The following is a 15505-nucleotide window of genomic DNA, read 5'->3' as shown; positions in this document are numbered from 1 at the left end:
AGTGCCTCACTCCACCCCAGTCATGCCAGGGCTGCAGTGGGGACTGGCCTCCCAAGGGGAGCGGTGGGAGGGGCTGCAGGCAGCCTGGCTTGGGCGAGCCTGGAGTGGGGACCCCCCTCAGCCCAGGATGCAGCCCGAAGGAAGAACCAGTGAGGATGCCAAGTTCCATGGACGCCTTTATCCTTCACAAGTGGTGGTTGGGGTGAGGAGGTCAGGGCCCCCAGGAACAAGGCGCCCAACCGAGGACTCCCCCTTCACACTGAGCCCACAGCTCCTCCCTGAGACCCCTCTGCCCACACTGACATGTGGCCAACTGAGGGGAGGTGTGTCTGTCCAGCCAGAGTCACCCTTCCTGGACCAGCTGTGTCTGGGCCCAGCAGTGGGAGGGTGGCAGCAGGGGCAGGTAGTCCTGGCGGGGATGGACCCGAAGGAGCGGTGATCGGCGCAGGCGGTCAGCATCCTGCAGTGACTGGGGCAGTGCACGCCCACGGCTCTCAGGCAGCAGCAGGACACACACCAGGGCGAGGATGGCGAAAGAGGCGAAAACCACGTGGAGCAGGAAGAAGCCCCGCCGGCCGTGCATGTCAGTGATGGGCGCGGCCGCCTGGCCCAGGAACCCAGCACCCAGCACGAGGCCCAGCCCTGCCGCCCTGCAGGAGAGGGTACAGTGTGGGCAGCCTGGGCAGGCGGCCATCCGCCATTCCTGACCTTTCTGTGCCAGTATCCTCCATGTCACCCAGGAAAAGACCATCTGAACTCCAGATGTGACCGAATGGAGAAGTCTTGGGTATACGCTGGGGAGGGAGCGGTGTGGGGCGTCCAACCCCAAGAGGACACAGTGTGTCCTGGCTGGGCAGCCCAGAGCTCACCTGATCACTGTGGGGAAGATCTCGGCTGCAAAGAGGCTGCTGAGGGTGGACACGGCCTGGGCGGCCAGCAGCCCCAGGACAGAGAGGGACAGCACAGTCCAGGCCGGCAGGTCTGGGGATGAAGAGAGGGTCCCATGCTGCCCAGGCCCGGCGGAGCCAGGCTCCCCCCTCGTCCATGTCTCAAGGGGTCCTGCTGGGCCTGCCCTCCCCAACCATTCACCCCTGCACCTGCACTCTGGGTTTGGCATCAGGTGTTGCAGGCTGCCCCCGTCCACACCAGACCCTTATATTTAGCCCCTGCATGTATATCCTTGTAGCCCCTTAACTCTTTAGGCCTCAGTTTCCCTGGGTGCACAGTGGGAAGATGAACAAGGTAAAAAGACAGTAGCCTCGTCCCAACACACGTGCTCCTCTCTTATGACCACAGGAGGGGGCTGATCTCAGGACCCTCCCCGCTCCGTCGGGCTGACCTCAGCCAAACAGGATGACCCTGTTCGCCTACAGGGCTCTGCACTCACACTGGACCCCTGAGAGAATCAGCAGGGATGCCAGGCCCATGACCAAAGTGCCCAACAGCAGGACCAGGCGGCGCCCCCAGCGATCCACTGTCAGGAGCAGGAAGACGATGGCCACCACCTCTAGGCCAGCCCCCAGGAAGTAGGGTCCGTAGAAGGCCAGCTCATGAGCGGCCAGTCTTCGGAAAAAGCTGGCTCTCATGCCCCCACTGACCAACCTGGGAGAGAGGGCAAAGCTATGGATTCAGCCAGAGCTCAGGACTCTGGAGACTGAACCCCCAAAAGGGGTGGTGGGGCACAGACCCTCTCAGCCCACCCACACCCTCCTCTCCTCACGAACTGAAGCCCAGGATGAGTCCGTTTCTCCAGGTGACGCGCGTGTGCAGTAGCTCTAGGACCCAGTGGCGCTGGGGCTGGGGGTTCCCTGCAGACAGCACATCGAGCTCTATGGATATGAGAGAACATGAGAGGGTGTGTCTGTGGGGGCCCTCCTCCAGCACCCAGGCATCCCTTCTCCTGGCTCCTCCTGGTGCCTTACCCGTAGCCAGGGAGCTCTCCTCCTCGGAGCTGCTCTCAGGGTCCACGCCGCTGGCTTCCGCAAAGTGCCACAAGATCTTCCTGGCTTGGGCCAGCTGCCCCGTGGCCAGCAGCCAGCAGGGAGACTCGGGGAACAGGGCTGGGAACCTGCAGGGGTGGGGTGAGGATGCCTCAGGTCCTCCACACAGGGATAACAAGGGCCAATGCCCTTCCTCCCTGGAACCAGGGTCAGGACATCAAGTGGCTTTTTGTGTCCCTATCCCACACCCACATGCCTGGTGCCGCACAGAGGTGTGGAGGAAAGTGACAGGTGGCCTCCATGGAGGCTGCTGACTGTCTCCTGCCATACTTACCCCCAAAAGAGCAGCAGGAGCCCTGTTGCCAGGGCACTCAGCCCCTGCAGAAGATGCCAGTCCTGTGCCAGCAGGGCCAGACCAGGCGACAGCAGAGTGCCCGCCACCGAGAAGAGGCCGGCCCCCATGGAGAACATCAGGCGGTGTGGGGGGTCACACAGCTCCAGGCCTGAGCAGGTAGAGATGGCCTGAGGCCGAGTCCTCTAGAGAGGGCAGCTCTGCCCCGGGCTGTGGGCACCAACTGTTGACCTGCCCAGGAGTGGACATCTGAGCCAACTCCCTGCCCACTCCAGCACCTGAGCCAGCTGCAAACAGCAGAGTCACACAGCAAACAGTGTCCTTCCATCTTCTCAAAAAGAGCCCTCAACAAGAGTACCGGGAATCCCCCCTGCGGCTGACGTCCTCCGCTAGTGGGGTTGGAGGCCTAGCCTGAGTGGGTGCCCCTCTCCAGTCCCCCACAGTACTCACGCGTCACGTAGAGGGCCAGAGAGGCCCCTGCCAAGGACCCCCCATGAAGCAGCCGCAGGGCCAGCAGGGCAGGAAAGCTGGCAGCTAGAGCCTCACCAGCCCCCAGGCCTGTGGCCAGCACCAGGGAGGACACAAACACAACTCTGCGGCCAAACCTGGTGGGCAGTGGGGGACACACATGGACGCCAGTCAGGACAGCTCAGGGGTTTAGCTGGACCCTGAGGGGCTCCAGGGGAGGGGCAGCACCTCACCAGTCACAGCCCATGCCCAGGATGATACAGCCCAACAGCCAGCCCAGGAGGTGGCTCGTCTGCTCCAGTGGCACCTTCCAGCCGTTCTCACACACGAGGTTCCACTGCAGGGGACACCCGTCACTGTCAGCCAGCCAGGACCCCCACCGTGCGGAAGTCCCCAGAATATCAGGCTGGAAGGGGCCCTTAGACATCCTGCTCCAACCCTCCCTTGATAGAAGGGGAAATTGGGGCACAGAGAGGGCAAGGGACCTGCTCGAGGTCACACAGTGTGGGTCCCGACTCTGGTGGGCATCACATGGAATTAGAAGAATGTCTGGGCTGAGCCCCCAGGGGGTGATGACCTGTGGTCCCCAGAGGACCCACATGGAGCCCCAAGTCTGGTTTCTGTTTTTCTGGGTGGAGTTTCATTCACCTCTTTCCAGCCCTCACTCTCCCCGAGCCTGGACCTCAGCTGACCTTAGTTTCTACCTGCTGGGCCCTCGGCCTCCAGGGCCTTACCCTCACTTCTCCCCTGGCCAGCTCACTTCAAGAGCAGCTCCCGGAACAGCCTGCAGAGCTGTGCTCACCTGCTTTTCCTGTCAAGGGCACTTGACCTCAGTTTTGCACCTCCCCACCTTCCCACTAAGGTCCTGTGCCTTTTGTACAAGCTTAACATGCTGTCTGGAGTCACAGTGTGTCCGAGTTTTCATTTTAAAATCCAGCTGACCAATCGATATACCAACAGGAAGCAGGTGTGTGGTGGAACAGAATGGGTGGGAGAAGAGAAGCCCTGCTGGCTGGAGGGCCAAAGACAGGACTGGCAGGGATGTGGCAACCTCGCCCCAGTTTCCACACTGGGCCGATCCTCCCAGGGATGGGGGTGCAGCTGTGGGGCTGAGGCTGCCAAAGGGTCAGAAGGTACTAGCTGCCCCTCCCCATGTCTTCTCACCCAGACCCCTGAGTTGCCCCCTCGGGCGCCCCTACCTCTAGGTCTGCCTTTCCCAAACTGAACTGACTATTGTTCCCTTGATTCAAAGCCTTCTGTTTTGGAAACCCAGCCTTGACATAGCCCAAAGCTACAGGTTGCTCAAAATGTTCCTGGCACTGAAGTGAACTCCTGGTGCCACCTACCTGGTCATACCTTCAGCTTAACTCCTCCTCTTCCTCCCCCAGGCTGCCTGCCCACCTCGGCAGGCCTTGGGCCGTGGACTCTACCTGGCACCCTGATCACTCGGCCATCAGCTGCACCATCAGAGAGGGGGACAGCATGCCCCAATGAGAGCCTCAGTAGACCAAGGGCAGCCATGGGAGTGAAGGAGGGGAGACAAAGAAAAGGGGTAGCAGAGGAAGGGGGTAGAAGGAAGTAGGAGAAAGAAAGGGAAAAGAGAAGAGGGACAGAAAGGGGGAGGAAAGGGAGGTAACAGAAAAAAATGGGAGACAGGAGGGGAAGAGAGCAAGAGAGAGAAAGGAGGGGGAATAGCAGGGGGAGAGAGAAAGGGGGAGAAAGGAGGGGGAACAGAGGAGAGGGGGCAGAGGAAGGAGAACAGAGAAATGGGGGAAGAGGGGCAGGGGGTACAGAACAAGGGGGTTACAAGGGGGAACAAAGGGGTTACGAAGGAGGGGAGCAGAGTTTGGGTGGCAGGGTGCAGAAGAGCAGTCCTCTCGCACCTGGGTGACCGGGCTGCGCAGCAGGCCGGCGGCGGGCAGCGCGTAGTGCCAACCTCGCGTGCAGGACCGCGTGCCGTTGGGGCGGGCGCGGGGCGAGGGCTCGGGGTAGCGCAGGAGCAGGCAGGGGCTCCGGGCGCGCGCGGGGCCCAGGCGAGGCACGCTGGCGTCCAGCAGCGCGGGCCCGCTCAGGGTGCGCAGCGCTGGGGGCAGCAGCGCGGGGTCCGGCTGGCAGTGGTGCGCGGGCAGCGCGGTGAGCAGAGGCTCCGAGCCCAGCGCCAGCCCCAGCGCCACGCACGGCAGCCACGAAGCTGTGGCCAGTAGGCGCCGCGCCCGGCCGAAGCCTCCCGCCGCGCGCAACACCCGCACCTCCGGCTCCATCGACGCCTCTGCGCCCGGGCGAAGGTGGTGAGGGAGGAACCTGCCGGCCTGGGCCTTGCTGCCGGCGGGGCCTAATGGGCGGGGTCGGCAGGTGGGCCTGGGGGCGGGGCTCTAGGGGCGGGGCCCGATGGGCGGGGTCGTAAGGGGGCGGGGCCGAGGGCGGACAGGACCCTCGTGCCGGGCCTGGGAGGGGCAGGGATTGGGGCGGGCAGAGAGGTTCAGCCAGAGGGCGGAGCTAGGACGGGCCGCGGACAGCACGGCCAGGGAGGGTCTCCGAGCCAGGGCCGCCCGCGGGGTTGCGGAGGCGTGGCCAGCGGGGCGTCGGGGCCGCCCTGGAGGCCGAGCCTGGGCTGTCCTCCGGACCGGGCCAACGCTGTCAGGTGGCGTCGGGGTCTTGGCGTCGGCCTGAGAGCCCGGCGGCCGTGGGGTGACTGGGGGTCGCGGGCCAGACGCGCACTAGGAGAACACGCCAACGGAGAAAGGGATGCGGACCCTCCCACTGCCCCGCCCCCGCCCCGGCAGCCTGAGGCTGCCCTGCAGCCGCGGGAGGGAGCAGCTCGGACTGTTCTGTTCCGTGTCCAGCCCCGGCCCTTCTGTGTGGCCCCACCGTTGCCGCAGCCCTGGCGGAGTGTGGCATCGAGTGAGGTCTGCTTGGTGCTCCATTCTCAGAAGTTTGAAGATTATCGTCATTATTTTGCAAAACTAGCTTCAGTTACCTTGTCCAGCTCTGTGTCCTTTGTGACCCTGGCTCGGAATGGCATTGCGTTTGTGAATTAAGTAGGGACACCGACACCGTCACCCTGGTGGACGCTTCCATCCCCAGGAGCAAAGTAGGTCGCGTTTGTTTTCAACTTCTGTTGCTCCTCGTGAGGGACATTACAATAGGTCCTATAGGTTACATCTGAATTTTCCTAACTAGTTTGCTTTCTGTTGCTTTGTGAAGGGACTGTGGATTTGCATTGTATGTTCTAACTGGCAAATTTTTTTTTTTGCATTTAAGGATGTTATTGGTTTTAAAAATATTTTATTGAGGTGAAATACACATAACATAAAACTAACCATTTTATGCTACCACCACCTTTATCAAGTTCCAAAATATTTTCATCACCACAAAAGAAAACCTGGTAATCATTTAAGTAATCAGTTCCTATTCCCACCCAGCCATACAATTTGTGGCCCTTTGGGTCTGGCTTCTTTCACTTAGAATAATGTGTTCAAGGTTCACTTACATTGCAGTATCTGCCAGGGCTTCATTCCTTTTTGTGGCTGAGTAATATTCCATTGTATAAATCTGTCACATTTTGTTCATCCACTCATCTGTTGATGGACATTAGGTTTCCACTTTTTTGCCTATTGTGTGAATAGTGCTATGAACATTGGTGTACAGCATATTCTCCAATAACATCATTTCATTCAAAGCTGTTTTGTTTTACGTTGATGATTTGCTGTGGGAACTTCACTCTTGTTTATATATCAACTAGAGGCCCAGTGCACAAAATTCGTGCACAGGTAGGGTCCCTAGTGGCTGCCTGCTGCCAGCCAGGGCCTCCCTTCGCACCTGCCTTGGCCTGGCGCCACCTGCTCCACCATCCCGCCCCAGTCCCGCTCTTATAGGGGCCCATGGGGGCAGCAGCACCTCCGCTACTGGCCGCTGACAGCACCGCATCGCCGATACCCGTCATGTTCCACACTGTTCCCTGGTGGTCAGTGCACGTCTAACTCCCGGATCAGTTGAACTCCCACCCATAGGACAATTTGCATATTAGCCTTTTATTATATAGGATTAGCCTATGGTAAAATTGGTTTCATTATATGTCATTTTGCTTAGTTGCAAAACCTGTCGATGTTAAATGAGCGTTACTGTACAAGTATTTGAGTACCTATTTTCAGAACTTTCAGGTGTATGTGTAGAAGTGAGATTTCTGGGTCAACTACTGAGTCTATGTTTAACTTTTTGAGGAATCACCAAACGATTTTCCACACAGCTGTCTATTTTTACATTCTCACCAGCAATGCACAAGGATTCCAATTCTCCACCTCCTTGCCCCCACTTACTTTCTCGTTAAAAAACAAAAACAAAACTATACTCATCCTGGTATTTCATTGTGGTTTTTGTTTGCTTTACCCTAGTGGCTAGTGATGTTAAAAATCTTTCCATGTGCTTGTTCATGTGTATATTTTTGGAAAATAACTGTTCAAATCCTTTGCCCATTTTTCACTTGAGTTGCATGCCTTTCTATTGGCCTCCCGGTGCATGGGAGGACACTCAACCAACTGACCCACACCAGCTGGGTGTAATTTGATTCTTTTTAGGTAGCAGGCATTCAGAGCTATAAATTTCCCTGCATTCCTATAAGTTCTATTTTCTATACTCTCCAATTATTTAAAAAGTCTCCCTTGTGATTTCTTCTTGGACTCTGTGTTTCACATACAATTGTAAACCTACTTTTGCCTCACCCCGTGTATAACCTAAGTATTTCTCCCTTCAGTTCTGTCAGTTTGGGGTTTATATATTTTGGGGCTTTGTTGTTTGGTGTGTATATGATTATAATTGTTATAGCTCCTTGAGGGGTTGAACTTTTTTTTTAATCCTCACCTGAGGATATGTTTTTTATAGATGAGAGAGAGAGAAAGGAAGGGAGAGAGAGAGAGAAAAAAAAAAGAGAGAGAAAAACATGGATGTGAGAGAGAAACACAGGTGACTGGAGATTGAACCCACAACTTGGGTATATGCCCTGACCAGGAATCACGCCCATGACCCTCCGGGATGATACTCTAACCAACTGAGAGCACAACATCGATTGGCTGCCTCCTACATACCCCCTACCAGGGATTGAGCCTGCACCCCCAGGCACGTGCCCCTACCAGGAATTAAACTAGCAACCTTCTGTGAATGGTACAATGCCCAACCAACTGAGCCACACTGGCCAGGGCTACTTGTTTCTTTTTTAATATATGCCTTCTTGATTCCCTTTTTATTTTAAACAGAATTTTTAGGTTTTTGTTAGTGGTTACCTTGGGGATTACAATTAACATCTTATGACAACCTAGGTTAAACATACAACACCCTAATTTGAATAATATCAATAAGTTATAAAAGTATACAAACACTGCTCCTATACATTTCTGTCCCTCCTTTATATTATTATCATCACAGATTGTATCCTTATATATCATGAACTCATTACCATAGATTTTAATGATTATTTTGTGCACTTGCCTATTAAATAATATAGGAAAAAAGGAGTTACAAACTATACAAAATACAATAATACTGGCATTTATGTTTACCAATGTTTACCTTTACTATTTACCATGGACTGAATTGTGTCCCCAAAATTCACGTGTTGAAGCCCCTAAACCAGGGGTGGCAACCCCTGGCACGCGTGCCAAACATGGCACGCCAGTAACTTTTGCTGGCACACGAAACCCTCGCTTATAATCTTCCACTTACAATTTTTTTCTTAATATCGACTTTTTTATTTTTCAGATAAATTCAGTGTAGGTGCATCTTAGATAAATAAATAATTTTACATAACAAGTTATCTTAAAGACCATAGACATGGATTGATGAGAGAGGGGAAGAGCAATTTCTATGCCTCTGCCTTAACTCTCCCTGCCTTCCTAGATCTGACCAGTGTTTTGGTTTCATCCACATACGCTTGTGAATCTTTGTCCTCAGTGATGAATTTTGTTAAGTCTCGTAATAGGAGTAGCCTGACAGATGAAAGTAGTAGCTAGTGCATATCTCTGAAGGTCACGAAATATAAACCTGATGTAAAATCTCTCATCAGTGGTGCAGCAGCAAAAGTCCCACTGATAATATCAAACGGAGTCAAAGTTTTCTGTGGGACTATCAGTGTACATGTATACATTAAAAAATAAATGTATTGTTCATCATCATATACTGTGTTTTTGTCGCTCGAATGAATTTTATTATTTCTTCAAGGTTCTTCACATACGTACACCTTAAGAGATATCAAGTAGGCGTAACATGTTTTCAAAAAATTAGGGTTGGCACGCAGAAGAATTTTGAGTCAGAGATTTTGCTGGTTTTGGCATGCACTCACAAAAAGGTTGCCCACCCCTGTTCTAGGATTTTTATGGTTTCACGACTTACGTTTAAGTCTTTTATCCATTTTGAATTTATCCTTGTGTATGGTGTAAGTTGGTGGTTGTTTCATTTTTTTGTATGTCTCTGTCCAATTTTCCCAACACCATTTATTGAAGAGACTGTCTTGACTCCATTGTATGCTCTTGCCTTCTTTGTCAAATATTAATTGAGTGTATTGTCTTGGACCCATTTCTGGTGTCTCAGTTCTGTTCCATTGATCTACATGCCTGTTCTTGTGCGAGTACCAGGCTGTTTTGATTATGGTGGCTTTGTAGTATAACTTGAAATCTGGTATTGTGATTCCTCCAACTTTGCTTTTCTGTCTCAAGATTGCTGCAGCTATTCGGGTTCCTTTTTGATTCCATATAAATTTTTGGAGTATTTGTTCTAGATCTGTGAAATATACTGTTGGTATTTTAATAGGGATTGCATTGTAACTGTGCCTTGCCTTGAGTAGTGTGGACATTTTAATAATGTTGACTCTACCAATCCATGAACACGGTGTATTCTTTCACTTGTTTATATCTCCTCTGTTTTTTCAATATCCGAATACAGGTTTTTTGCCTCCTTGGTTAAGTTTATTCCTAAGTATCTTAATTTTTTTGTTGTTGCAATGGTAAATGGGATTATTTGTTTAGTTTCTCTTTCTGAGAATTCATTATCGGTGTATAAAAAAGCCATAGACTTTTGGGTGTTGATTTTGTATTCTGCTACATTGCCAAATTCATTTATTAAATCTAGTACTTTTTGGTAGAGTCTTTAGGGTTTTCTATGTACAGTATCATGTCATCTGTGAATAATGAGAGTTTTACGTCCTCCTTTCTAATTTGGATGCTTTTATTTCTTCTTCTTCTCTGATCACTGTGGCTGGGGCTTCCAGTACTATGTTTAATAAGAATGGTGAAAGTGGACATCCCTGTCTTGTTCCTGTTCTTAGGGGAAATGATTTTAGTTTTTGCCCATTGAGTATGATTTTCATGGTAGGTTTGTCATATATGGCCTTTATCATGTTGAGATATGCTCCCTCTATTCCCATTTTACTGAGGGTTTTTATCAAAAATGGGTGTTGGATTTTGTCGAATGCTTTTTCTGCATCTATTGATATGATCATATGATATTTGTCTTTCAATTTGTGTATGTGATGTATAATGTTTATTGATTTGGGAATATTGTACCAGCCTTGCATCCCTGGAATAAATCCCACTTGGTTGGACTATGATCTTTTTAATATATTGCTGGATCTGATTTGCTAATATTTTGTTGAGGATTTTAGCATCTATGTACATCAGGGATATTGGCCTATCTTCTTTCTTTGTAGTGTCTTTATCTGGTTTTGGAATTAGGATAATGCTGGCCTCATAAAAAGAGCTTGGAAGTGTTTCTTCCTCTTGGATTTTTTGGAATAGTTTGAGGAGTATAGATATTAGTTCTTCTTTGAATGTTTGATAAAACTCCCCTGTGAAGCCATCCAGATCCGGGTTTTTGTTTGCTAAGAGTCTTTTGATTACTGCTTCTATTTCATCAGTTGTTATTGGCCTATTCAAGTTTTTTTGTTCTTCCTGATTCAGTTTTGGGAGATTGTATTTTTCTAGGAATTTGTCCATTTCACCCACATTGCCCAGCTTATTGGCATATAGTTGTTCACAGTATTTTCCTACAATCCTTTGTATTTCTGTGGTGTCAGTGATTACTTCTCCACTTTTGTTTCTATTTTTTATTTAATTGAGTCCTGTCTGTTTGTTTCTTGATGAGTTTGGCTAATTATTCATCAATCTTGTTTATCCTTTCAAAGAACCAGCTCTTGGCCCTAGCCAGTTTGACTCAGTGGATAGAGCATTAGCCTGTGGACCAAAGGGTCCTGGGTTTGATTCCAGTCAAGGGCACGCACCTTGGTTGCAGGCTCCTCCCCAGCCTGGGCCCTGGTTGGGGCTCAGGCAGGAGGCAACCAATTGATGTGTTTCTCTCACATTGATGTTTCTCTCTGTCTTTCCCTCTCTCTTCCACTCTCCCTAAAAAGTCAATGGAAAAATATTCTTGGGTTATTTTAGGAGGATTAACGAAAGACAAATAAACAAACAAACAACAAAAAAAGAGAACCAGCTCTTGGTTTCATTGAATTTTTTTGTATTTAAAAAAATCTCTATGTCATTTATTTCTGCTCTAATCTTTATTATTTCCATCCTTCTACTTACTCTGGGGTTTTCTTGTTCTCTTTCTAGTACTTTAAGTTGTAGGGTTAAATAGTTTATTGTTAATTTTTCTTGTTTATTGAGGTAGGACTAAAGTACTATGAACTTCCCTATTAGGATTGCTTTTGCTGTGTCCCAAAGATTTTGGGTTGTTGTGTGTTCATTTTCATTTGTTTCCAGGAAGTTTTTTATTTCTTTCTTGATCTCGTTGGTAACCTACTCATTGTTTAATAAGATGCTATTTAGCCTCCATGGGTTAGAATGTTTTGGGGTGTTTTTACTATAGTTGATTTCTAATTTCATTCCACTGTGATCTGAGAAGATGCTTGATATGATCTCAATCTTCTTGAATTTGTATACTTTTTTGTGTCCTAACATGTGGTCTGTCTTTGTGAATGATCCATGTGCACTTGAGAAGAATGTATATTCTGTTGCTTTATGATGAAATGTTCTGTAAATGTCAGTTAAATCCATCTAATTCGTTGTGTCCTTCTGAGTCACTGTTTCCTTGTTAATTTTTTGTTTGAAGATCTATCCAAGTGAAGTCAGCGGGATGTTAAAGTCCCCTAATATGACTGTATTGTTGTTGATCTCTCCATTAAAGTCCTCTAGAAGTTTTAAAAATATATTTAGGTGCTCCTATATTGAGCGCATATATGTTTACCAGGGTTATATCCTTTTGTTGGATAGATCCCTTTAGTATTATGTAGTGACCTTTGTTGTATCTTGTGATGGCCTTCATTTTGAATTCTATTTTGTCAGATATGAGTATTGCTACTCCAGCTTTTTTTCTTTTCCATTTGCATGGAAAATTTTTTTCCATCCATTCACTCTCATCCTGTGTATGTCTTTTGTTCTGAGGTGGGTCTCTTATAGACAGCATATAGTTGGGTCATGCTTTTGTATCCATTCAGCTAGCCTATGTCTTTTTAAAAAATATATTTTTATTGATTTCAGAGAGGAATGGAGGAGAGAGAGAGGGAATCATTGATTGGCTATCTCCTGCACACCCCACACTGAGGATTGAGCTTGTAACCTTGGCATGTGCCCTGACCAGGAATTGAACCCTGACCTCCTGGTTGACAGGTCAACACTCAACCACTTAGTCATGCCAGCAGGGCTACCCTATGTCTTTTGATTGGGGCATTCACTCCATTTACATTTAAGGTTATTATTGATAGGTACTTATACTAGTATATTGCCATTTTAATTCTGTATGCCTAGATTTCTGTCTTTATTTCTTCTTCTCATTATAGCAGTCCCTTTAGCATTTCTTGTAATGCTGGCTTGGTGGTGATGTACTCCTTTAGCTTTTTTTTTTCTTTTTGTACGGAAAGCTCTTTGTTTCACTGTCTGTTTTGAATGATAGCCTTGCTGGATATATCCATCTTGGTTTCAGATCCTAGCTTTCCATTACCTTGAGTACTTCATGCCATTCCCTTCTGGCCTATAGAGTTCCTGATGAGAAATTAGGTGTCAGCCTTATGGGAGCTCCTTTGTAGGTAACAGTTTGTATTTCTCTTGCTGCCTTTAAGGTTCTCTCTTTGTCTTTAATTTTTGGCATTTTAATTATGATGTGCCTGGGCATGGGCCTGTTTGGGTTCTTCTTGCTTAAGGTTCTCTGTGCCTCCTGTGTGTGACTTTTTATCTTTTTCCAGGTTAGGGAACTTTTCTGCCATTATTTCTTCAAACACATTCTCTATCCCTTTCTGCCTCTTCTGGCACACCTGCTATTTGAATATTGTTATGTTTCACATTGTCCCACGGCTCCCTTAAGCTGTTCTCCTGTTTTTCAATTGTTCTTTTCTTTTTGGTTCTCAGATCAAGTGATTTTTTCAACCCTGTCTTCTAATTTACTGATTCAGTCCTCAGCTTCCCCTAATCTGCTGTGTATTCCTTCCAATGTGTTCTTTATTTGTGCTATGTCATTATTTGTTTTCATAGTTACTATATCTTTTCTCATGCTGTTGAGCATCTTTACCATCATTATTCTGGACTCTATATCAGATAAATTTCTTATTTCCATTTCATTTATCTCTTCTTCTGGAGAATTCTGTTGTTATTTCATTTTGGGGTTGTTTCCTTGTTTCCTCATTTTGGCTGCCTGTTTGGGTTTGTAACTATGTATTAGGTAGACCTGCTACACCTCTCAATCTCTAGTGCAGGACTGTGTCAAATGCTGTTTCTGACTAATTAGATCAAGCAGAGACTCAAAGCCTCCAGAGACCGTGACCACCTCTACCTACAGATGGATAGGATTCTGTCTTGAATTGCCCTCAGGCAATGGTTCACAGGTGTGTCAAGAGTTTTTCAATAGGGTGGGGCAATTGCTTCTGCCTGGAGGCTGTTATTTTCAGTCCCTTAATGGGCATCAGAAACTCCACACTGTGGGGCAAGGTGTTTCCCAATAGGATGGGTCAACTGTCTTCCCCCCGGCAAAGCCACCTGTATAGCAAATGTCTGCATAAAAAGATGACCTCTGGCCTGGCTGCTGTGGCTCAGTGGTTGAGCATTGACTTATGAACCAGAGGTCATGGTTTGATTCCCGGTCAGGGCACATGCCCAGGTTCCGGGATCGAACCAGTGTGGGGCGTGCAGGAGGCAGCCAATCAATGATTCTTATTATTGATGTCGCTCTCTCTCTCTCCCTTCCTCTCTGAAATTAAAAAAAGAAAAAGAAAAAAGATAACCTCCACAGCGTGAGGCAATGACTCAGCACAGGAAACTGGGTTATCTGCCTTCTGAGCTCTAACCCCAAATCCCTTGATCCTTCTGCTCACATAGCTCCAGTCCACTCTGCCCTCCCTCTGCTGGAGCACAAGGTGAGTGGCTCCACAGGGAATTTTGTGCATTGGCCCTTTAAGAGGGTGCCTGTATTTCTAGCCACCTCTCCCTGTTAGACAGCAACCTTGCTGCTTTTCACAGCCAGATGTTATATCAGTTCTGATGCTCTCTGCTGGGGGGCCCAGCTTGGGGATTAGACCCCAGAATTCTCAGTGGCAACCCCCCACAGCTGAGATAGCTCTTTGGAACTTCAGTTGCTGTCTGTGGGAGCCCAGCCAGCTCTTTCGGGCCTCCACAGCCTCCTACCAGTCTCTATGCGATCTCCACTTTCTGTCCTTGGTTATCAGCGTTTTCTCCAGTGAGTCTTCTGTTGATTATTCAGGAAGTTTTTCTGTATTTTAGTTGTAATTCCAGTTTGGTTCTGGAAGCATACTGACTCCGCTACCATTTTTAATCTCCTACTACTGACATCTTAACAAGATCGTCTTCCAATCCATTGAACACAGGATTTCCATTATTTGTCTTTTTTTTTATTTTCCCAGCAATGTTTTGTAGTTTTCAGTGTACAAGTGTCTTTTGTCTTTTTGATTAATTCCTAAATATTTTAATCTTTGTCATGTTATTGTGAATTAAACTACTTTTGTAATGAATTTCAAATTGTTCATTTCTACTAATTTTGCTTTCAGTAGTTTATGCTTTACCTAGGTATTGATTTCTTGGAGTTCATCCTCTTTAGGTTTAGCTTCTTGAATATATAGGTTCATATCTTTTGCCTAACTTGGCACTTTTCAGCCTTTTATTCCCTCAAAATTTTCAGCATCATCTGCTTTCTTTTCTTCTTGTGGAAGTCCCATGACATGAATGTTAGATCTTTGTGTCCCTCAGATACCTGCAAATCTGTTCTTTTTATAAAATCTTTTTCACTTTGTAATTCAGATTGAATAATCTCTATCGATCTCTCTTCAAGTTCACTGTAGCTTTCCATTCTGCTATTAAGTTTATACATTCAGCTTTTTGTTTTGCTTACTTTATTTTCTAGTCCCAATATAGTAACTTTAGATTTCTTTTGCTGTCAGCTTCTCTTCTGCAGATTAGGAAAAGGCCTTCATTGCTTTTATGTTTTCATCTAAGTTGGGGGCTATCTGTGCAAGGCACCAACTTCCTTGACAGGACCCTGTGTCCAGACTGACATGTTGACCCATAGCCGCTGGGGACTGGGCATGCAGCGGTTCTCAAGCTGTGGGTCGCGAACAATGAAAATACATCCTGCATATCAGATATTTACATTATGATTCATAACAGTAGCAAAATTAGTTATGAAGTAGTAATGAAAATAATTTTATGGTCGGGGGTCACCACAACATGAGGAACTGTATTAAAGGGTTGCGGCATTAGGA

General features: G+C 48.0%; 1 protein-coding gene across 2 annotated transcripts; it reads right to left on the bottom strand.

The window, feature by feature from the left end:
- Positions 1 to 42: 42 nt before the first annotated feature.
- SLC22A31 (solute carrier family 22 member 31) lies at positions 43 to 5080 on the bottom strand. 2 transcript variants are annotated; one of them, XM_059667049.1, is made up of 9 exons: positions 4644 to 5080; positions 2994 to 3097; positions 2743 to 2897; positions 2275 to 2443; positions 1923 to 2068; positions 1721 to 1829; positions 1388 to 1602; positions 870 to 981; positions 43 to 650 (listed from the first exon to the last, which is right to left on the bottom strand). In XM_059667049.1, the coding sequence occupies exons 1-9, from the start codon at positions 5019 to 5021 to the stop codon at positions 344 to 346; spliced, it is 1695 nt and encodes a 564-aa protein (XP_059523032.1). In that variant the 5' UTR covers positions 5022 to 5080; the 3' UTR covers positions 43 to 343. The 2 variants fall into 2 exon arrangements, with proteins under 2 accessions (XP_059523032.1, XP_059523033.1); XM_059667050.1 differs by having other exon boundaries at positions 2743 to 2900; positions 2997 to 3097.
- Between the last annotated feature and the right edge of the window lie 10425 nt (positions 5081 to 15505).

This window comes from Myotis daubentonii, chromosome 15 (genome assembly GCF_963259705.1).
Source record: "Myotis daubentonii chromosome 15, mMyoDau2.1, whole genome shotgun sequence".
Lineage (NCBI taxonomy): Eukaryota > Metazoa > Chordata > Mammalia > Chiroptera > Vespertilionidae > Myotis > Myotis daubentonii.
Note: the sequence above shows the minus strand (reverse complement) of the source record. Positions and strands in the feature narration are given on the sequence as shown.